Source organism: Mus musculus, chromosome 17 (assembly GCF_000001635.26).
Source record: "Mus musculus strain C57BL/6J chromosome 17, GRCm38.p6 C57BL/6J".
Lineage (NCBI taxonomy): Eukaryota > Metazoa > Chordata > Mammalia > Rodentia > Muridae > Mus > Mus musculus.
In genome coordinates, this window is record NC_000083.6 from 74,425,689 (window position 1) to 74,449,254 (window position 23,566).

General features: G+C 45.8%; 1 protein-coding gene and 1 pseudogene across 5 annotated transcripts in view; both read right to left on the bottom strand.

Annotated features, from left to right (window-relative positions):
- Nucleotides 1-566: 566 nt before the first annotated feature.
- Nucleotides 567-23,566, bottom strand: part of Nlrc4 (NLR family, CARD domain containing 4) — a 32,890-nt gene continuing 9,890 nt past the window's right edge. For 3 of the 5 annotated variants that reach the window (XM_006524346.4, XM_017317491.1, XM_017317490.1), the window contains 7 exons: nucleotides 22,270-22,530; nucleotides 19,442-21,436; nucleotides 16,206-16,298; nucleotides 11,676-11,846; nucleotides 10,320-10,412; nucleotides 8,047-8,214; nucleotides 567-1,446 (listed from right to left, as the gene is read on the bottom strand). In XM_006524346.4, coding sequence (XP_006524409.1) covers nucleotides 1,154-1,446; nucleotides 8,047-8,214; nucleotides 10,320-10,412; nucleotides 11,676-11,846; nucleotides 16,206-16,298; nucleotides 19,442-21,436; nucleotides 22,270-22,530 — 3,074 coding nt within the window. In that variant the 3' untranslated portion in view covers nucleotides 567-1,153. The remainder of the gene's footprint in view (nucleotides 1,447-8,046; nucleotides 8,215-10,319; nucleotides 10,413-11,675; nucleotides 11,847-16,205; nucleotides 16,299-19,441; nucleotides 21,437-22,269; nucleotides 22,531-23,566) is intronic. The other 2 variants (XM_006524347.4, NM_001033367.3) reach the window with 2 other exon arrangements.
- Nucleotides 12,517-13,026, bottom strand: Gm4708 (annotated as a pseudogene).

Genomic DNA, 23,566 nt, shown 5'->3' on the forward strand with positions numbered 1-23,566 from the left:
GACAAAAAGATTAGAGCAGGGTATCCCTCATACTTCAGTCGGGTACAAAAGAATATGAGATACAAGCCGGGCGTGGTGGCGCACGCCTTTAATCCCAGCACTCGGGAGGCAGAGGCAGGCGGATTTCTGATTTCGAGGCCAGCCTGGTCTACAAAGTGAGTTCCAGGACAGCCAGGACTACACAGAGAAACCCTGTCTCAAAAACACCAAAAAAAAAAAAAAAAAAAAAAAAAGAATATGAGATACAGTTTTTCTTTCGTCCTCGGTTTCTCCTGGGAGACATCCTGAGTTTCCAGCCTCTGATGAAGCAGCTTTTAAACTGCCAATTTTTCCTTGACCACAGATGCCCATTTGGGGCTGGTCAACAGCTCAGCAGACAAGGACTTACTACCACAAAGCCCAGTGACTTGAGTTAAACAAACTCCCACAAGTTGTCCTTTGACCCCCACAGGTACACCATGGCACACACACTGCATACACACAATTCAATGGTTTGTTATTTTTTTTTTTTTTTAAGAACGCCTCTTTCAAATCTGAGAACGCTTTTCATGTGAGAACATATTCTATACATTCCATAGTGTTTTAATTAAACAAGCTGAATTAAATAGCATATATGAAATCTGTTCTCTAGACAATTTTATTTCTTGGTAATTTAGTTGTCACATACTTATCAAGTACTTGTTGAGTCTAGATAGGCCAGGTACTGTACTAAGGACAGATGAACAGGGTATCGCAAGGTTTTTTGACCCAGTATTCTTGGGGTCAAGTAACACAAACACGCCTGAAGGGCACAGAGATTGTCCTGTGTGGAGAGATGAGACCAAACTCGTTTCTCAAGCCAATTCCTCTTCTTTTCCTTCTTTGACTTCCTTCTTCGAGATTTTTTTTTTAAGCATTTTAAATTTTTATTTAATGTATATGAGTGTTTTGCCTGCGTGGTACCCATAGAGATCAGAAAATGTTGGATCCCCTGGAACTGGAGTTACAGATGGTTGTGAGCCACCTTGTAGGTGGTGCGAATCAATCCCAGGTCCTCTGGAAGAGCAGCCAGTGCTCTTAACCCCTGAGCCAGCTCTGTGGCCCCACTTCTGCGTAGTTTTTAATGATTTGCTGGAAGTGAGGGAGTCCTGGAGTATTTGGTGGCACGGGTGCATTAAGCAGTCACTAGTTTAAAGGTGCCTTTAATAGCGCTAATATCATAGTCATCAAACTCCCAGCCCGTGAGCTTTACCTCTTGCAGAAGAGTTAACTTGGATAACACTTGACTAAGTTTCCTCACCAGTGCTGCATCCGGTAAGAACTCCTCAGTGCTAAAGTCAAAAAACACTAACTGCTTCAGATTCTCAAACACATTCATGAAGTAAAGCCATCCGTCACTGCTCACACAGTGCCCCGCTAAATCCAACTGCTGCAAGTCTCTCAGAGGATTCATCTCCAGAAATTCACCTGAGCAAAGAAAGAAACGGGTTAATCGGAAGAAATCCTCATTTAAAACAAAATGAGCTCTGTACGTGCACGTGTGAGTAATTTTTCCATTTTAAAAGGACTCTGGTTAGACCAGTGTTGTGCCCTGGAAAAAGACTTCCGACAGGCGTTCTGTGCCTGCCCACAGTATTCACAAAGTCTGTTTCCTGGTGTCTAAGAGCATCAAGGTGCATGAATGCAGTAGGCAAAGGTCAATGATGTATTTTACCTTACTCCTGATTCCTCCGGGAAATGGAATGTTGCTTAAACATTGAGAAATGAGAGATGCTATTAGATACTAAGGAGCTGTTCTTGTTTAGTTTCAGACCCCAGGAGGGGACTGAGATGCAGATCTTATGTACCAAAGCAGACCTGGCCTCTGGGTCTCCCAGCATCCCTCAGTCCTACCTGGCGTAGCCTTTCCCAACCTTGAACTTTCCAGTCCAGGGGCTGGGCTGCCCTTCCCCCAGAGAATCCTCCCTATATAATCCAGACATTGTGGCCTCTAATCCCCCACCCCTCTTCTCTCTCTGTGCTCCCGTGCCTCTTTCTCCCTCCCCCATCCCCCACCCCCACCCTTTCCCCAAGACTTTCCTGGTCTTGGTCCTTGGGGCCAGTGAATTCACCCACCTGGGAGCAGCTTCCCAATGAACCTACCTTTAATATAATCTAATCCGGTTTAAATTGGATCGTTTCACTGGCAGTGGAGAAACAACCTATCAGTTTTCGAGACTGGGACAAAACAAGCAATACTAGGCCCTTCCATGTTTGTAGAAATAACACTACTTAACAGTTTTATCTTTGGGTATAGGCTATCCCTAGCTATAAACTTAATTAAACAAAAGCCATTCAGAATCTAGAGGGTTTCGTTTGTTTAAAGCCTTCCCAGAGGCTTCAGGGGGATCTTCCAGTCCCTATACATAAGCATTCCTAAAGTGCCTCCTAAGAGGAGGAAGTGGGGCTGGAGAGATGGCTCAGAGGTTAAGAGCACAGGCTGTTCTTCCAGAGGACCCAGGTTCAATTCACAGCACCCACATGGCAGCTCACAGCTGTCTGTAACTCCTGTTCCAGGGGAACCAATGCCCTCACACAGACATCCTTGCAGTCAAAACACTAATGTAAATAAATTAAATGATTTTTAAAAATCATGCCTGTTCTTGAGTTCCCTAAGCCCTGTGCGGTTTGCACTGGGATGAGGTGAATCCTGCTGTGTGAGAAAAAAAAAAACCTCCTCACCACATACACACACACACACACACACACACACACACACACACACACACCTGATCTCAGTATTTGAGAGTCAGGGACAGAAACATGAATTCACAGTCTGCCCTGTGTAAATAGAAAGCAAGAAAGAAAAGACAGATCCTTCTTCTTGTTTGTTGGTGGTGTTTGTTTGTTTGTTTGTTTGTTTTTGGACAAGGTTCTGCTAAATAGCTCAGGCTATCCTCAAGCTCATTGCACTCCACCTGCCTCAACCTGGAACAAAGTCAGAATCACTGACTGGAGTCAACACAGTCAGCCTCACCCTGCACTGGGCAGTGAGGGGTTTGTTAGACATTAAGAGTGGGAGATAGATGTTACAATGAAGTTCAATGATGAATTAGGGTTCAAAATTCAGTTTGGACTCCTTTTTTTTTTTTTTTCTGTTTGTTTGTTTGCTTGCTTGCTTGCTTGTTTTGAAACAGGGTTTCTCCGTATAGCCCTGGATGCCCTGGAACTCATTCTGTACACTAGGCTGGTACCTCCTAAGCACCGGGATGAAAGGTGGCGCCACTTGGCTGCACTTGAACTCTTAAGTAAGAAGAGATGCTCTCTGACAAAGCAGTATTGTCCCCACAGACAACACCAGAGCTCAGAGATGGTGCAAGTCTCTGATTCCAGAACTCTGGGAGGCTGAGGCAGGACATATAGCGAGTTCAGGCCAGCCTGAGCTACACAGTGCTGCAGGATATTTGATCACAATGTGAAACCCCAGATTGTGTTGTTTACTGAGAACAACAACAAGAACCCTATTTCTAGTCATGGTGTGGCTCAGTCTTAGCACACACCTTTAATCCCAAACAATGAAGGTAAAGTTAATTTGTAGAAGGAAGCACCCATGTTTGAAAGTGACGTCTAATTGGGTGGCAGACAAAGTGATGAATCAGAGAAAGATTTGATGGAAAAGGATCTTCCCAACTCTCACAAGAAGAGAGAAAGGGAAGGTACTTAGAGAAGTGCAAAAATAAAAGACAGTTTTACTGGGAGAGTTTTACAGACACACAGATAAAGATAGAATGAGCCAGAGAATGGGAAGAAGCCAGAAGATTAGATCGGATTGCTAGAGTTAGTTTGAGGTCAAGCAAAGTTATTCAGGAGAGGCAGAAAGAGAGAAGCCAGACTGAATCAGTCAGGTTGGAGAGGAGTTTGAACCAGAACAGCTGCGTTGAACCAGCCAGCCAGAGTTCAGAAAGAACTAGACAGGGTGAGCTTATTCAGCAGCAGGTCTCAGAGGCTGAAAACATTCTAGGCCTAGATAAGACTGTATGGTGGTTAGAAGCTTCCAGAAGTAGGCCTAGGTTAGCAGACAGAGGCAATGAGCCTCTAAGAAGACACTTGTTTCAGGAGAATGAAAGTTACATTTAAACCCTGTCTCAACAAAACAAAACAAACATACAAACAAACAAAAAACCCAACTCATCAGGGCCATGACAAAGGTCATGAAACAAATAAGAAAAGCTATTGCTGTCATTAGGCATGCAAAATAGGAATGATGGATCTTGTCTAATCAGCCGTGTGGATTGAGGCTTATGCAGGTATGCACTGAGTGAGTGTACTCTTTGCCACTTTCAGGAAGCCTGTTAACTGGTTTCCCTTTTAGCAACCAGGCATTTCCACTACCTGCCCCAGGGATGCAGCAACGTCAGGATACATCTCAGTAGCTGCCGAGAGGCAAACACATCCCTACCGTTGCCAGGAGTCCTTCCCCTGCGCATGCGCTACCTCCCTTCTAAAAGGCCAGTCCCTCCTGCTTAGCCCTGTATAGCCACTGTACACCCCTTCCCCGATAAACCTCCCATGTGAGATCTGTCATATGGTGTGACTTTGTTACATCTGTCACATAGATCATAACATGCCCCCGGAAGTCTGGGAATTAATTGGCAGATAGCATTGTGTGGCCTGTGTGTTTGCTAAGGGCACGTATGTGACACAGCCACACCCAGTGCTTGCTCCAGAGTCTTCATCACCTTTTTGAGTTTAGCTTAGAAAGGCCCTGATAACAGATGCCTGAAGCAGAAGGACTTTAGCTAGCTGGAATCGGGAGAAGTGGAGGAAGTGGGCGTTCCCAGCGGACACCTCCATTTCTCTATCTGTGCTACTTGCTGCTGAGACCATCCTTGGGCCTCCTTCCTATGCTTTAACGTCCTTAGTTAGAAGACAAACTGCTAATCTAACATTGTGACCGCTCATAGCCCACATTCCCTTGCTGCTATATATATCTAACTTTTTGCCAAGGAAATAGAAGCAGAAGTGGGGAGTGTGACTTCTGTGTCACTTTGAAAAGAATTAGCAGAAAGACCACGGCTTGCTTTCCTTTCCTTTTTTTCTTTTGTCTCTTCCCACTTGGCTGAAATGCCCACATGACAGTAACCTCGTTATGACCATGAAGTTGAAAATAAATCTAAGGAATGAAGGGGTAAAAATAACATCTGTCTGGGAAGGCCGCAGAGCACAGCTGCCCCCTCTGCTTGGACTGCACATCTGGGGACTAGAACATGGGAAGGAAACTCTAGCTCTAGTCAGCTGTGGTGCAGCCAAGTTTTTGCCCAACAGGCTCAGTGGCGCTCACCTCCTGGTCCTCTCCTCCCTTTCTCATAAGTCCTCCAACCTTCACAACTCTCCGTCCTATTCTGCCACCTCTGTTGTGATACCCTGAGCATCAGGAATGCGAAATGCTTTGTTTTGTTTTGTTTACAATTTGTGGGCTTTCTCCTCAAAGAGCAAGTGGTTTTCACTACCCAGTAGGAATTTAGAAAAGTCAGTGCCCGATGCGATGAGAACGGAGCTGTTTCTGTGGCTGTTTCAGCTCGAGGATCTTAGCTGAGGAAGAGTTTCCTGGGGATTATCAGAACAGTTGCGGGCACAGGAACGAAGAAAGCATGGCAAGCATGCAGGGTTTGCATGCTTTCTGCTAATTGAATGTGGATCAAACTAGATCCACCAGGAACAGAATCTGTGTATCTGGAACTTGACCATCTGTGGGCTGTGGAGAGTACAACTGACTAAATCTCACGCACTTTGGGTGAAACTTGTCTAATTACTGCCCTTCAGTTTACCTGAGCCACAGTCAGGTCACCTAGTGTTAATTCTCAGTGTGACCAAGTCTAGCTTCACTTGGCAATGCTGTGTGTGTGTGTGTGTGTGTGTGTGTGTGTGTGTGTGTGTGTGCGCGCGCGTGCGCGCGCACGTGCTGGCTATCTTGATGGCTTTAACTGAGGTGGTGGGGCCTGCCCCCTGTTGGTGACATCATTCCCTGACTGGAGCCAGGAAGCTGAACAGCCTGCATACACTCATTGTTCCCTGTCCCCGATGGTGGATGTCGTGTGACTGACTAGCTTCCTCAGGCTCCTGCCTGTGAGTTCCCCACTGTGGTAACTGGCACCCCGAAGTAGGCCCTACGTAATAGACTGTAACACCATTCCTGTAATCAGCAAACATTTGATTATCTGCCGTGTACCACACACTCTGCAATGGTCCCTGTCACTCTGGGTTTGTGGGAAGACACTCTTAATAATTAGGTAGGGTACTATGGGACGTGGACTGGGGGACCGGAGAGAAAGCACACAAAAGCAGGAGACGCTCCGACTCCACCTTGTTCCCAGGACACTAGTATTTGGTCTTACATGCTCCAGAAGGAAGACTGGAGGCTTCTCAGGAGAAACTCAAGTGCTTCCAAGAAGGGGAGGCACCTGGCATACATGGTTCCTGCCCCAAATAGTGAAGCTAACCAATCAAAAGTCATCTCTGGGTCTGTGTTAAGTACACAAACTGCTCTTGCAGAGGACCTGGACTTGGTCCACCCACGTGACAGCCCAGATCATCTATAAACCCAATACCAGTGGTACTCATTTTTTAAAAAAATGTGCATTGGTGTTTTGCCTATATGTATGTCTGTGCTAAGGTGTTGGATCCCTAGAGTTAGAATTACAGACAGTTGCGAACTGCCATGTGGGTGCTAGGAGTTGAACCTGGGTCCTCTGGAAGAGTAGCCATGCTCTTAGCCAGTGAGCCATCTCTCCAGACACCCCCCACCCCTTTTCTGGTTTCATGGACACCAGGCACATGGTTGACCACAGACATATATACAGGTAACACTCAGATGCATAAAATAAAAAAAAAAAAGAAAGAAACGTTTAAAATCATTTTCTCCCTTAGACTTAAAGCTTTCTATCAGTTTGCCCCTCACTCTAAAATAGGAAAAGAACAGCTACCTCAGAGCAGACTCCAAGAGAGGAGACCAAGTCTCGACACCCACAGAAAAAAGACAACGAAAGAAAAGGACTGTTTCCTGCCTCTGGAACAGAATAGCACAGGCTGGGTAACTCACAAACAACAGAAATGTGTTGACGCATGTAAGGGTTGAGGAACTAACATCTGGCCGGTGCCTTTTTGCTGACTGTCCCTGGGCAGGACAGGGGGTGAAAAAAGCAAGCAAGACCTCAGGCTGGCTCAAGCCTTCTGCGGTTTGCATTAAGTATCCATGAGAGTGGATCTAAACTCCTCCTCTGAGTTCCTACTGTTAGGTCTCAAACCAGGACAAGTGGCTAACTGAGGTAGGTGCCTAATATCCAAGCAGACCTGGCCACCAGGCTCTCCAGCACCCCTCAGGCCCCTACCCATTCCTGGGTGTGGTTGGCATACTCCAACCCTTACACAGAACTCCAGGTGGCTGCCCTTCCCTCTATACCTGTATAATTCAGCCAGCCATTTGGCTACTCTGGTCTGTCTGTCTGTCTTTCTTTCCTTCTTTCTTTCTTTCTTTCTTTCTTTCTTTCTTTCTTTCTTTCTTTTTTTTTTTTTTTTTAAGCTTCCTGGCCTCTTGGTCTCCTGGCTCTCCCTAGTTCCCTCCCCGCCTCTCCTCACATGGCCACTTAGGATCCTGTTTACTCTGGACTCTCCCAGATGTTTCTACCTCTGGCTCTGCTTTCCCTTTTATCTACAGTAAGGCTCCTCCAGCGTCCCTCGGGGCAGTCATGGCCTCCTTTTTTTATTGCGTTTTTCTGTCCGCCCACCTCCCAACACTGCTGCATAGAATGTGTTCTATGCATGTGGTGTTCAGAGACACATTCAAATATAACCTATGGCAACATAGGAAACAAGGAGGAGGACAAAAAACTCCAAAAATAACCATCCTTCCCAGTGAGTAACATTCAATAGAAATAAGATCCTAATAACTAACAAAGAAGGCCCGTGAGCCAGCTCAGAGAAAAGGCAGAGACCCGGCTGCCTCAGCCTCCTGAGGACTGACATTAAAGGCCCAACTAAGCCTTCTTAAAGTCAGTCCCTGTCCCCTCGGCTCCCTTTGGGTGTACCTACCTAAACTTTTAATCTCTTCGTCTCTGAGTCTCCAGTTTTTCAATCCAAGTTTGGCAAGTCCTGGGGTCCCCTCCAACTGCTTCAACAGCTTGGGCAGGCTGGTGTGCACATCCCAGCACCAAGGCAGCATCAATGTAGTGAGCTCTCCCAGAACGCCAAGCCTGCCGACTTAAACAGAGAACAGTTCAGGGCTGACGTCATCTCAGTCCAGCAGAACGAGGATGAAGAATGGTCTTTAAGTTTGCTGGCCCTGCAGGCTACTTAACCTTTAAGGAGAATCTACTCTTTATCTTATTTTATTTTTATAAAAGATATTCAAGTATAGTAACACTGTAATATAATGAAACTGTTACTCATAATCAATAAACAGCAAATCACAGGCTAAGGGACTTAACCCTGGCCAGTCAGTCACCTGTATTTTTCTCAAGTGAATCCCTGTCATTCTGTCATAACCACATGCCATTATAGCTCTTTAAAAATCTTACCACTCCCCACAATGGAGGAGCTAGAGAAAGCACCCAAGGAACTAAAGGGATCTGCAACCCTATAGCTGGAACAACAATATGAACTAACCAGTACCCCGGAGCTCTTGACTCTAGCTGCATATGTATCAAAAGATGGCCTAGTCAGCCATCACTGGAAAGAGAGGCCCTTTGGACTTGCAAACTTTATATGCCCCAGTACAGGGGAACGCCAGGGCCAAAAAGTGGGAGTGGGTGGGTAGGGGATTGGGGGGGGTGGGTATGGGGGACTTTTGGGATAGCATTGGAAATGTAAACGAGGAAAATACCTAATAAAAAATATTTTAAAGAAAAATCTTACCACTCTAGTGAAATTGAAAGAGGAAATAAGCCAGGCATGGTGGTGTACACATTCAGTCTCAGCAGGAGCCAAGGGGATCTCTGAGTTCTAGAATGGCCAGGACTACACAGAGAAACCTTGTCTCAGGAGGAACAGAATGGCAAGGACCCCCTGGGGAGAACTGACTGCTTAGTTACCAGGTAAAACAGCTGCTTGCAGTAAACTGATTGGTTGGTTTGTTTGTTTGTTTGTTTGTTTAAACTTTTTTTTTTAAGATTTATTTATTTATGATACGTGAGTCCGTGAGTACACTGTAGCTGTCTTCAGACTCTCCAGAAGAGGGCATCAGATCTTATTTTGGATGGTTGTGAGCCACCATGTGGTTGCTGAAAATTGAACTCAGGACATTCTTACCCTCTGAGCCATCTTCCCAGCCCCAAACTGGTTTATTAAAAAAAAAAAAAGAAAGGCTGGAGAGTACTTAAGATATAATAATAAATAAATCTATTAAAAAAAATGTCCAGCCGGGTGTGGTGGCGCATGCCTTTAATCCCAGCACTTGGGAGGCAGAGGCAGGTGGATTTCTGAGTTCAAGGCCAGCCTGGTCTATAAAGTGAGTTCCAGGACAGCCAGGGCTACACAGAGAAACCCTGTCTCGAAAAAAGAAGAAAAAAATGTCCTAACGCCCACCCCCTTCTTTTTTCTTTGAGACCAATCTCTAGCTGGCCTGGAACTCACTATGGAGACCAGGCTGGCCTCAGACTAACAGAGATCTGCCTGCCTATTTACTTGCAGGGGTCAAAGGAGTACACCATCAATCCTGGCTTGGATTTCTTGTTTGTATCTTTGCCATGTGGCTTTGGTAGAAACTTAAGCCCACAGGTGATGCAATGGTTGAAACCAGGGCTAGAAAGCCCCTATCTCTGTTCAGTTAGTTGCTCTGAGCCATGAAGAGAACTCCACTAAGCCTGACACAGTGAATCTTTCCGATCCTCCGCTGTATTTCTAGTGACTGTTTGAGCACGGGAGCTTCCCTGCCTCATTTTCCTGTAACAAAACAATCAGAATAAGAATCTTTTTGATACCAACATTCAAGAGGCAGAGGCAGATGGAGCTCTTCAAGGACACCCTGTCTTCTTAGAGAGCTCCAGGTTGCGTAGTGAAACTCTTTTTCAAAGAAAAAAAATTAATTAATTAAAAAAAAAAAAAAAAAACCTCGAAATGTTTCGCTCATCTGAGAGCTCACCCACAGTCCCTTGTTGCAACCAGGCAGCATAAGAATACTAGCCAGGCGTGGTGGCTCACACCTTTAATCCCAGCACTCGGGAGGCAGAGGCAGGTGGATTTCTGAGTTCGAGGCCAGCCTGGTCTACAGAGTGAGTTCCAGGACAGCCAGGGCTACACAGAGAAACCCAGTCTCGAAAAAACCAAAAGAAGAAAGCTCATTGCATGGGCAATGCCGGGCTTCTTACTCAGTTCCTGTAGAGCTTCATTCCCATCCTTTTCCAGGTAATTTTCTGATATATCAAGAATGCTCAGCTTGATCAAATTGTGAAGATTCTGTGCTGAAAGAAAAACCAAACCAAAAGATTTTCAGGTAGCCATATGGACATTTTTTCAGCCTCTTTAGAATTCTGTGTTCTTGTCTTTGCTGATGGCAATACACACTGTCATTTGACTTGATAGACTGATTACTTCTCTAAAGAAGTGGGATGGGTGGAACCCTCAGTTTCCATGGCAATGATTATTATGTCCAGGGCACATAGAGCCTGAAGCTGCGTGGAATATAGTGTTTGTAATAACAGACACACCATTGTAATTTATTCTTTATTGACTTTGGCTTGTTTGTTTAAGACAGGTCTTATTGTGTAGTCCTGGTTGTCATGGAAGTCCCCCTGCTCTGCCATCTTAGTCCTGGCACTGAGTTGTGCATCATCACATCTGGACTTTTTGCTACAGCTGTTTGAAAAGAGACCAATTCCCCTGACAGGCAGTAGTGGCACATGCCTTATATCCCAGCATTGGACCCCCAGGAACTAAAGTCACAAATGGTCGTGAGCTGCCAGAATGGAACCCAAGTCCTTTGGAAGAACAGTAAGTAGTCTTAACTGCTGAGTCATCTCTCCAGCTCCCAAAGTCTAAATTTTAAGATATATCTGAACTGAACAGTTTATCCAAAAATATGCAAACTTTTCTCTATAATTGGTATGCATAACATTGGGAACTCAAAAGAATGAAGTGTTATATTATTGTGCTCCAACTCCATCTTAACAAAGGGAAAAATAGAGGCCTGGTAACACTGAGGCATCTTCCCCATTCTCCATATTTTCTTTACCCATCTACCCAAGGGATGATTAGACAGTATCACTATGACAAGAACAATGGAATTTTTTAAAAAATGTCTTACTTTTCACTTTCTCTTAAGGTTACAATATCTTCAACTATTATGTAATACTCTTACATTGCCACTAATTATTTAATTCTGATTCAGACCAAGCTCATTAAAAAATGGGCTAGGTTAATCCCAGCACTTGAGAGGCAGAGGCAGGAGGATTTCTGAGTTCAAGGCCAGCCTTGTCTACAGAGTGGGTTCCAGGACAGCCAGGGCTACACAGAGAAACCCTGTCTCAAAAAACCAAAAAAAAAAAAAAAAAAAAAAATCCTATTTCAGGGTAAAAAAGAGAGTAGGGGTGGGGCTAGGTCAGATAATATCACATTATCTTTTTCAGTTTCTCTTAAAATTAAGTTTGCACGTAAGGCATTGCATGCATCAGTGTAAAAACGTCAAGTGTCCCGTTATGCATTCAGAGAGCGGTTACAATGGTTACCTAGAACTTTCACAGAGTTTGCAGTCAGACAGCAGGCCACCAACTTCATCTCTTGGAGATCACAGGATTCTTCTGAGAGAGACTTGACTATGTAGTCCATCCCCTCCCCAATGTCAGACAAATGAGTCAAATGGAGTAAACGCATCTTCTTCAGGCTTCGTAGGCCTTCGGCTACAAGGAGGTGGGAAGGGAAAACAAGAACAGATGAGTTTGTCTGGTTAAATACAGATCGGTGGAGCTCAAGGGAGACAACAAAGCAGAAACTCTTTCCCGGTCTTTTTTTTTTTTTTTTTTTTTTAAATACTGATACATTTCTTTGTATTCTGGAGAAGAAGCCCCTTGCTAGCATTGCTCTTAGCCAGGCTGGCACTAAACTCTCGAGCCTCCGACCAGAGCTGCCCTGCGTCTAGATTCCAGACGTCATCTCTCCACGGACTCCTAGTACACAGACCAAATGAGCTCGTTGTTTTCTAACACATCAGGGTTATTACTCCCCTCAAGAGGCTGAGTTCAGAGGGACAGCAGGTGCTGCAGTGACGTGGAGGGCTCGTCACCTGCACAGCCTCGGAAACCCTGCTTTGAACCTCGTGATACAAGTTCAATGACCACCACACCCAGGGTGGTGTGTACAGCCAGTATCAGTGTCTCCTTCTACCAGCAGTACAATGGAAGGCAACAGAGTGCCCTTTGTTCTTAGCCCTGGGGTTGATGTGGAGTTTAGGATTGAGTAGGTGGAGTTTAAATCATCAATATACATCCTGAGTCAGCGGGACACATGTAAGAAATACAAAGTGACTTTTGGGGTCCCATCTGTCGCACCCCCCTTCTTTGGTGTTAGAGCTTTTTTTTTTTTTTTTTTTTTGACAGCCAAATTTTTTTTATTGGGGGAACGGGTCTCTAGGGGGTAGGCCTAGGCCCTCACTACACAGCTTGTTCATTGGCACTGCCTCCAGAATCCTGTGGCTTCATCACATCTGGAAGCTCTGGAGGGCTGGAGAAGGGCTCGATGCGGAGAGCTTCGAAGGTGTCATCTGCTCGGAAGGCCAGGCCCACTGTGGCTGGGGCCTGTGGCCGTGCTGTCTGGCTAGTGAAGCCACACTCGCCCAGAGTTTTGCCATCAGCAAGGAGCTGGTCATCCTTGTAAAGCCGCTGCTCCTCTGGCGGCCGCTTGAGGATGCCCTCGACGACGCGCTTCAGTTCGAACACGGTGCTCGAACTCCTTGGCGTCTGTAAAGATGGTGGTCTTGTGGCGCTGGATCATGAGAAACACGTCCATCCCGGTGGCTGCTTCTGGCTCTAACGCCGGTGTTAGAGCTTTAACCCAGGCTTCCTGCATGCTAAGGCAGGTGCTCTCCCATTGAGCTGCATCTCTCAAACTCAGGCTTTATCAGTCCCCATGGTTCAGAGCTTAGGGAAAATTGCAGGTAATGTATGTGAGGCATTCAGTATGTATATAACACAGTAAACCTTCAGTGAGTGCTATCTGATGTTATGGGAGGTGTGTGCGTGTGTGTGAGCTTTGTGGTCATTCAGACCTCTAGATTCACAGTCCTATATAAACCTGGACAACTGATTCAACTTTTCAGTTGTGGCTTTAGGGGGTCATTAGTCCTACACACTAGGCCTATCTTGAGGTTTTGGTGAGATAAAGTGTGAAAACTACATAGTGTAGTTGCTGCCCTAGTGGACAGCAACTCTCTACTACACAGTAATTATTACTGACATCATTGTTCTGGTTTCTTCACAGTCAAATTTGATTCCTTATTTGTTATCTTATTTTTATTTAAAAATATTCTATCCTATTTATTTGTGTGTGGGAGCTTGTAAGCCATGACATGAGATAATGACCCCGGACAACGTGCAGGAGTCAATTCTCTTCTACCAGGTAGAACCTGGGACTTGAACTCAGGCGTGGTATCGAATGCTTGAAGCTTCTTTTTTTTTTTTTTTAAATATTTATTTATTTATTATATGTAAGTACACTGTAGCTGTCTTCAGACACACCAGAAGAGGGCGTCAGATCTCGTTACAGATGGCTGTGAGCCACCATGTGGTTGCTGGGATTTGAACTCCAGACCTTTGGAAGAGCAGTTGGGTGCTCTTACCCACTGAGCCATCTCACCAGCCCTGCTTGAAGCTTCTAAGGCATCTCATGGGCTCTTGTTTTTGTTTATTTGGTTTTGTTTTGTTTTAAGACTGGGTCTTACTGTTAGGGTCCAAGAATCGCTGGAGGAGGACCCCAGACTCAAGCAGTATGCCAAAGTGAAGAGCATTTAATCGTCTGAATTTCCTGCGTACAGGGGTCTACCCACTTGGGTTGCAGAGATCTCTGGTGGGCTCCCAGGCCCAGCTTTTATTGTCAGTTAGGGGACTACAGGGAGGGGTATGTGACCTATTCCCTTGATTGTAAGGATCAATTTACAATTATTCTCCCTAGGATAACCTTGAACTCACAGAGATCCACCTGCCTTCCCCTCTGAGAGCTGGGAGTAAATGCATGTGTGTGTCACTTATGCCTGGCAGGTTTTGTTTTCATTTTTGTTTTGAGAAGAGTTCTCATTTAGCCCAGGTTTGCCCAGAACTTATTCTGTAACCAAGGCTAGCCCCAAACTCCTGATCCTTCCACTTCTACCTCCTAGGTAGGAGGTAGGAGCAGACAATACAAGAGTTTATCTGGCTACATTTAGTTAGTTTGTTTGTTTTTTGTTTTTTGTTTTTTTCCAGACATGGTTTCTCTGTGTAGCCCTGGCTCTCCTGGAACTCACTCTGTAGACCAGGCTGGCCTCAAACTCAGAAATCCACCTCCCTCTGCCTCCCAAGTGCTGGGATTAAAGGCATGCGCCACCACTGCCCAGCTGAATTTAGATTTCTTCATAACAAAAGCACACTATCCTGTAGGGTCCTGAGATCTTGAGCAAATCAGCAAAGCATTCTAGGAACCGGTGACCTTCCGTAAAATTCACGCATGAAGTAGATGTGTTCCAGCCCTTTCCAGCTCCGATAGTCTATGGGTCCTATAGGTATGCAGTGTATGCTTACTAAATTCTAAATTAATTTGATTATCATATAAGTTCAGCCATATTTTATAGAGTTTATTTGGGAAGGAAGTGAAATGACAGAAAATGCTGAACAAAGAGAGAAGCAGGTTAGGTAGGGCTCGGGAGGGAAGAGAGAGCAAGAAGGGTGGAACTGAGAATAAGAAAAAGAAAGAGAAGAAGCAGAGGCATCTCAGATAGGTGGTTTCCACTCAGCCCTACCTGTTTCCAAGGCCCCAGGCTCTGTGGCAACGCCTGAGTTCCTGCTGGTGTCCTGGGCTCACACTTCCCTGCACCCTGCACCTCACACTTCCTCTTTTAAAGTTTTACCAATGAAACAACTCTGGACTTTTAAATCAGCCAGGGAAAGGAAAACGAGACACACGATGACTTCCTCTCTCTAAAAATAATGTCACACATCAATGGGCTAAAGCTTGAGCAGAATTTTGTAGAAGGCTTGTTCTGGAAGAGGGAGCGTGTCCCAAGAAACCAAGGTGGTCACAGGTTCATGAAATAGATTGCTGGGGCCCGGGAGACCACTCAGTGAGTACACGCAGCCATGCACAAAGACCTACTCTCAAATCCTCAGAATTCATGTGAAGTCAAGCATCTAGCTTGCATCTCTAATCCTGGTGTTTCTACAGTGAATGGGGAATGGGGACAAGGGAATCCTGAGGAGCCTGTGGGCCATCCAGCCACAATACAGAGTACTGCAAGAGACAACAAAAAAGACCCTTCCTCAAACAAGGTGGAAGGTGAGGACAGCTACCTCGGGCCTCCTGTCTTAGATGTTGTCTGTTGCTGTAAAGAGACACCATGGCCAAGGCAAACTCTTATAAAGGAAAGCCTTTAATTGGGTCTGGCTTACAGTTTCAGATGTTCAGCCTATTTTCATCATGGCAGGGAGCATGGCAGCATGCAGGCAGACATGGTGCTGGAATAGTTGAGATCTCTACATTCTGATCCACAGTTATCAAGAAGAGAACAGGGGCGTGGTGGTGCACGCCTTTAATCCCAGCACTCGGGAGGCAGGGGCAGGCGGATTTCTGAGTTTGAGGCCAGCCTGGTCTACAAAGTGAGTTGCAGGACAGCCAGGGCTATACAGAGAAACACTGTCTTGAAAAAAACCAAAAAAAAAAAAAAAAAAAAAGAGAGAGAGAGAGAGAGAGAACAAGACCAAGCCTGGCAAGGGTTTCTGAGACCCCAAAACCCACCCCCAGTAACACACTTACTCCAACAAAGCCATGCTTCCTGACCCTTCTAATCCCTTCAAAGAGTTCCATTCCTTGGGGACTAAGCATTCAAGTATATGAGCCATGGTGGTCATTCTTATTCAAACCTCCACCCCTTCCCATGGTGACTAGGCCATGTACATGCCCTGCCCCTATACACAGGAGGATCTTGCAGTCTACAGGTGCAGCCAAATAATCATGAGCCAACCATTCTTATCAGCAAACCTACAATAATAAGAATATTAAGGAAACAAAAATCTGACCTAGGTTTTTAGCATCTTCCTCGTTCATCCTGATGTCATCCAGTATGAGTCTCTCGAGGTTCTTCAGATTACCCAAGCTGTCAATCAGACCACCTGCCAAAGGAAACCGGATCAGCATGTTTTCACTTCCAGGATGCGGTCATTGGTTACCATCACTGTCATTCCTATTACCAATCAGATTTCAGTTATCATGCAGGAGAGCCTTCCCGGATTCCCCGTATTGTACTGGCTAGTTTTGTGTCAACTTGACACAGCTGAAGTTATCACAGAGAAAGGAACTTCAGTTGGGGAAGTGCCTCCATGAGATCCAACTGTAAGGCATTTTCTCAATTAGTGATCAAGAGGGAAAGGCCCCTTGTGGGTGAGACCATCTCTGGGCTGGTAGTCTTGGGTTCTATAATAGAGCAGACTGAGCAAGCCAGGGGAAGCAAGCCAGTAAGGAACATCCCTCCAGGGCTCTGCATCAGCTCCTGCTTTCTGACCTGCTTGAGTTCCAGTCTCAACTTCCTTTAGTGATGAACAACAATGTGGACGTGTAAGCCGAATAAACCCTTTCCTCCCCAACTTGCTTCTTGGTCATGATGTTTTGTCCAGGAATAGAAACCCTGACTAATACAAATTGGTACCAGCATAATGGGGTATTCCTGTGACAACCTGACCATGTTTTGGGGGAGAACTGTGGAAGGACGTTGGAACTTTGGGCTTGAAGATCCATTCGGTGTTAAGAGCTCTGTCAGATGTTGTGTAGGAGCTTGGAAGATAATGTTGAGAACAGTGCAGAAGATGGAGGCCTGGCTTGTGAAATTTCAGAGGAAAAATTAAAGACTTTTTTCAGGGCCATTGCTATTTTGGAGTTTGATTATTCTGTGATTCTGGTTAGCTGGGGCTGAAGAATCAGCTCTGATTAACAAGATACCAGAACTACTAGAGCAAAAACTTTGCATTACTGGGACTATTGATGCTGGTTAGCTGGAGCTAAAAAATTAGTGGTGATTAAGAAGAGACCAGCATCGTTGAGGTGACATCTTCTGGGAGATGTTTTCTGAAAACACAAAGAGGCTGTGTTCCAGAGATAGCCAAGGTTGTACTCCTACTGCATCGGGACTTGGTAATGTGTAGGGGTCATCCAGATGGTACTGGTTTTGAAGGCATGAAGGGGTCATGCAGAGCAGCTGAGGCTTGACACTGTGAGAGGCCATGGAAGGCCATTGGTAAAGGTGCAGCTTCAGTTGCAATTGATGGCCCAGGACTGAAGGGGTCATGCATTGTTTTGGAGATGCCAGTACCATGAGATGACCAAGAGCAGCAGCAGTGGAGTACAGGCATATGGAGCCTAGACGACAATGTGTGTGATACAAAGGGCATGGCTGGAGAAGTGACCCAAGCCCTTGGAGGAGCCCAGAAGATTGTGAGCTGGATCCCAGACATTGGATGGTTGGAGATTGATTTTTGCTTTTGATTGTGACTGTGCCCTGATATTTTCCCTCTTGAAGGAAAAAACTATCTTAGTGGAGCCCACAGTTAAGAGACTTTTAATTGTAAAAAGACTTTGGATTTTAAAAGAGATGGAATATGTAAAGACTGTGGGACGTTTAAAGTTATTTAGATCTTGGGGATGAATAAGAATGTAAGGGTTGAGGCTTACTAGTGATGTGTTTGTGTGTCAAGCTGACAAGGGGTCAATTGTACCGGCTAGTTTTGTGTCAACTTGACACAGCTGGAGTTATCACAGAGAAAGTAGCTTCAGTTGAGGAAATGCCTCCATGAGATCCAGCTGTAAGGCATTTTCTCAATTAGTGATCAAGGGGGAAAGGCCCCTTGTGGGTGGGACCATCTCTGGGCTGGTAGTCTTGGGTTCTAATAAGAGAGCAGGTTGAGCAAGCCAGGGTGAAGCAAGCGATTAAGTAACATCCCTCCATGGCCTCTGCATCAGCTCCTGCTTTCTGACCTGCGTGAGTTCCAGTCTCGACTTCCTTTAGTGATGAACAGCAATGTAGACGTGTAAGCTGAATAAAACCTTTCCTCCCCAACTTGCTTCTTGGTCATGATGTTTTGTCCAGGAATAGAAACCCTGACTAAAACACCAAATCCTGAGCATTATTTAGGCCCTAAATCTGAGCTTTGTCTCAAGTGACTAGAACACAATCCTATGAAAGAGGCCACATGGAAGAAAGAGACCAATAGAATCTACCCTCGTACTTGTCACGGATCCTTCTCTAGACCCTAGCCCTGAGGTCTGGTTATCAGCCAATGGAATTCATTTTTATTGTAAAGGTTGTAGGTACAAGTTCTACTATGTTTAAATGTGTAAGGAGAACGAAGCACAGGTTCAGACCCTGGATGTCTATACCCAGTGCCTGCATCCACGGCACGGTCCCAAGTTTCCTTTCTTATCTCTTCAAAGTTTGCTTTCCAGCTAGTGGCGATAAGTGCAGAAACCCCTCCCTCCACAGCTATTTGTCAAAAATGGGTATTGTAGAGGCTGGAGAGATGGCCCAGCAGGTAAAGGGCACCGACTTCTCTTCCAGAGGACCCAGGTTCAATTTCCAGCATCCATATGGCAGCTAATAGCTACCTGAAACCCCAAGATCTGACAACCTTACACAGACATACACGCAGACAAAACACCAATACATATAGAATAAAAATAAAGACAAAAAGATTAATTTTTAAAATGGGCATTGTACTCAGCTATAAGTAAGTTGTTCAAATATAACAGAATTAAGCCGAAAGATAAGAGATAACCAGATGTGATGCCATGACTACAGCCCCAGCCCTGGAAAGCTGAGGCAGGTGGATTGCGTTGGGTGTGAGGCCAGCCTGGGCTACATATGAGACTCTATACTGAAAGAGGAACTAGAGAAGAGGGGAGGACAGGAGAGGAGAGGAGGAGATGGAAGTTGGGTGGGGAGAAGAAGAAAGAAGAGGAGAAGAAAGAACAGAAGAGAGAGAAGTGGGGAGGGAAGGAAAAGGGAGGAGAGGGGAGATAAACAAAAAACAAGTAAATCTTTGGCAGATGAAAAGTTCCAGAGATCGATTGGGGGCAGGAGCCACAGAGAGTCAGAGCAGCTGAAAGGATGGAGAACAGAAGAAATACACAGAGGGATAAGCCAGGCTCTGTGGTGCGCCCAGGACGTAAAACGCACTAGAAATGTTACCAGAAGCCTCAACGGCAACGAGCACTCGCACAGTACCACCCAGTCTTGACTGATTGTATTCTTCGGATGTGCCCATACCTGGCAGCTGTTGAGTGTGCAAGCGGTGAATACTTAAGTTCTGGAGGCCTGTCACAGATGTGATGTACTGTTCGTCATCCGTGGTGAGGGGACTGGCTTCCACCATGAGGGTATGCATGTTCTTGCAGGTTCTGAGGACTGAGCTGAGTCTTCCAGCCATGGCTGCACATCTCTTGATATGCAGCCGGAGGTTGGTGGCAGAGCTGAATATCTTCCCCAGATATTTGATATCTTGCTTATTCAACTTGTTAATATCTCGGAGTGTGACCTCTAGAGTCTTGAATTCCTGCTTCCAGTTGAAGAACAAAGACACAGCCCTGGGGGGAATGTAGGTTTCTGAGGGCCCTTCTGTGTGAACTCCAGGGACATTCTCTTCTGCCTTGTCCTGTGACTCTGTAGCTCTTTCATAGAAATCCAACTTCACGAAGTCCAATGCGCTTGCACAATTAGGCAAGTATTCAAAGAAGTCAAATAAATAGTCAGGGATGTTCTCTGAGTTGATGTATAAACTTTTACCTTGAAAGAAAGCTTCAAATTCTTGGCTCAGGTCTGATTTAGACATACTCTCTGAGAACAAATTGATGCCACACTCTACGAAGGAATTTACATTGATGGCTTTCAGAACATCTTGCTCAGTGGTATTTCTCAGACTCTGGATTGATTCCTGCCTCCAGAGAGGCCTCTTGGTGACTGAAAGTCCTTGTAGGCTGCCGTGCTGATAAACCATTGCAAGGTGCCTCATGACCGCCCTGGTTGCTTCTGTGGACGACCCACACGTGTAGAGGAGCAGATTGCCATATAGGGATGTGATGTCAGAGATGGAAACCATTTTGTTTAAGTAGCTGTTCCCTTTGCTCACCTCCTCTGGCTCTTTGGACGTCAGCAAACTGCTGAGTCTCCGACCTGCCGTGTACTCCTGAAATGATTTATGAAAGAATTTATACGTGGGCTTCAGCCTCTGAGCTGTGTACTTACAGAGGAGCCCTATTGTCACCAGGACGTCCTCGTTCATGCTGGACCCATGCTCGGGTTCAAAATCAAATTTGTGGGCGAACACACCTTCTAGGGCCAGGTCTCCACAGTAGTCTAGGCTCCTGGCAAAATCACCTGAAGCTCCACCTCTATATCTGTGGCTGTTTTTCTGTATCAGGAGGTCGTAGAAGGTTTGGAACAGCATGGTTTGGGTGTGAGCTTGGAATTCCTGTCTGCCCATCTGAATTGCACAGGTGATCACCACGAAGAGAGGGGTCTTCATCAGATTTCTCAGGCACCTGGACTCCTGGATTTGGGCCCACAGGCGTTCAACCTGATCAGGTACCAGCACTGCCTCGATGAGATCTTTGGCACTGTCTTCGGTCATATCTCCCACCTCCGCAGTCAGGGCGCCAACATGTCTGATATGCCTCAGGCACTCCGTGGTGGTGGTGACAATGACCATGTTCTTGAAGCGATGGTTTTCCTTTATCAGGGCTTCAATTTCTGGGCAGTTCTGGGGATGGAATTCATTGTAACCATCGAGAAGAAAGAGGACCTCCTTGTGTAGCTTCAGCAGCAGAGCCTTGAAGGTCGGCTTGCTGATGAAGTCGGGTATGTTCAGGAGCTGATCGTACAGTGTTTCGAATAGTCCCCCCCTGGCGCTTCTCAGGTGGATGAAGAAGACTAATCTGAACCCCTTCAGAGCCCTGCAGCCCCCAGAGGCCCAGAGCATAGCGATTCTCTGCAGCAGGGTGGACTTCCCTTTGCCAGACTCGCCTTCAATCAGGCAGGGGCTCTTCAGAGCCTCGAGCAGGCTGCCCAAAGTCAGCTGCTCCACACGGTGATGACGATGGTCCTTCTTCCACATGATAGGTTCTGTGAAGGTTTTCTCCAGATTAAAAATTATGTCGATATCTTCACCCAGGGGGTAGAAGTTCAGAAAAGCAGGGCTGTTGTACAAGTCCTTTAAATTCTGGGCCAAAACATTCAGGTCTTCTTCTGTGACCTGATAAGAAAGATCTGTTAGAGAAAATGTGATGTTATAGACGGCATGATTTGCATCTCAAAGCTCAAGGCCCAGGGGATGAATGGCAGAGATGCCAAGAATCAGGGGAGGCCACTGATTTCTTTCCCTAGTTCTAAGATACCAAATGCCCACTGATTGCCCCGGCACCCTCCCCCTTGTTACCTCTTGTTTTTAACCCTTTCTTTCCTTTTTCTTGCCATCATGACAGCTGCAAATTGGAAACCAGAGGAGTCTTCATTTTAGTTAAATGAAGTGAAACTTCATTTAGTTAAAGAAAGTGAAAGATTTAACTTAGAATGTGGGGGATGGGGTAAATTTCAGCCAATTATGCAATCTATTCCCTCCAAGTAAGTAAAGGGGGGAGTCGGAGGTCTAGCTTGATGAGGAGGGAATTGCTGTCACGTGGAAAGTAGAGTGGTTAGCTTTCCATGGTACTGAACCACGAGGTAGGTGGTTGGCTGGGCCATTCACCGGCAGATGGCCAGTCAAAGATGGTTGGCTTTGCCAATTTGTGTTCCAGATATATATCCTGGTCTGCTTCAAACTTCCCACCCACTTGCCTCAGCTCCCCTGAAGCTTCCATGGTAGTCCATGCCACCATACCAAGCATTGTGGTTGTATTTTAAATGAGACTATGCTTCCTCATTTTTTTTGTCCAGCTCTGGGGTTACTTATATGGTTTGGCTGTCAAGTATCTGTTGGGAATGACTCAAAGACCCTGGCCAGCAACACAGAGATACATGGACAAGCTCCATGGAAGGGACTGTGGGTATTCTTAATGGTTTGTTCCTTTTGGTGGGACAGAGGTGAGCAAGGTAATACTTACTTTGTCCAGTTAAGTCCTGATACACAAAATAGTCCCAGTTTTCAAGACTCTTAAGAAAGAGGTTGCAGGCCGCTGAGCCCTTCTGCATAGTCATATGGATGATCTTTCGGGCGGCTTCCTGCTCCAAGGGCTCACAGTAAATGACATTAGCTTCTTGATTGTTGAGAACGTTCAATGCAAAGAGGTCATCGCAGATTTGCTTGGTAACTGTTAAGCCCATCCTTTGAATAAGGGCTCGTCTGTTGTTCCTTATAAAGTTCACTGAAGAGAGGGAGATAAATATTTGTTCATTTATTTATTTTACTTTACATGAAATAAACATATCTCTTACCAGTGCATCAGAGCTCCACATTTTTCCTCCCTGCTTATCTTGAGCTATGGGGATATCAGAGGCTTTACATTCGGGCCCTCGAGAAGTACTTGCAAAACTCTCCAGCCATAACTTCAGTCCAGGAGCAAGTTGGTTTTGCTTCAGTAATAAAGTAAGGCAGGTAATTTTGTCCACCGATAGGAGGAGCCTCAAGTGAGTGCCAGGTGTGGTGGCACCCATCTTTAATCCCAGACTCAGTGGGGCAGTGGCAGCCAGATCTCTGTGAGTGTGAGGCCTGCCTGCTATACAACGTGAGTTCCAGGATAACCGGGGCTACAGAATGAGACCAGAAGAAGTGGGGGGGAGCAGCGTGGGAAAGAGGAAAAGGAGGGGAACGGGGGCGGGGAGGGGGTGAGGGCGAGGGAAAGGAGGGTTTTGAAGTAATGAATGACCCTATCCTCCAAGCATGAGAGCCATTACCATCCTTCTCAGAGCAAGAGACCCTCACAATATTGTACCTGTCCACATTCTCCCTTAGAAGGAAGAATGGGGGGTGGGGATCATTAGGCCCTCACCTAAGAGTCCAGTTACTCTCTTTCTATGTCTCTCTCTACCAGCCATCCTGCCTCAACTTCACACTGATTTGGGAAGTGCAAGGCTAGAGAGAGAAAGGTTAACTGGAGAGGGACTCTATCTATACACAGGGAATGGTCATCCATGCTGATACAGGCGTGGCAGAGCTGTGGGTGCCTTGGGGTTTCTTACCACTTACCTGGACTCTGACAAGTAAGACCAACGAGCCTACACTGGTTCAATAAACTAGCTAGACTTTCGTCTTATTATCAGAACTCCTTGTGGAGTGGCTGGTTGTCTGTTCACAACTGCCCCCGGTAACGTGAATACAACAGCATAGGATCTGGCAATTGTTTGTATCTGTAACCTTTTCAACTCTCTATGAACCAGTTAGAACCGCCAACTATGGAACAG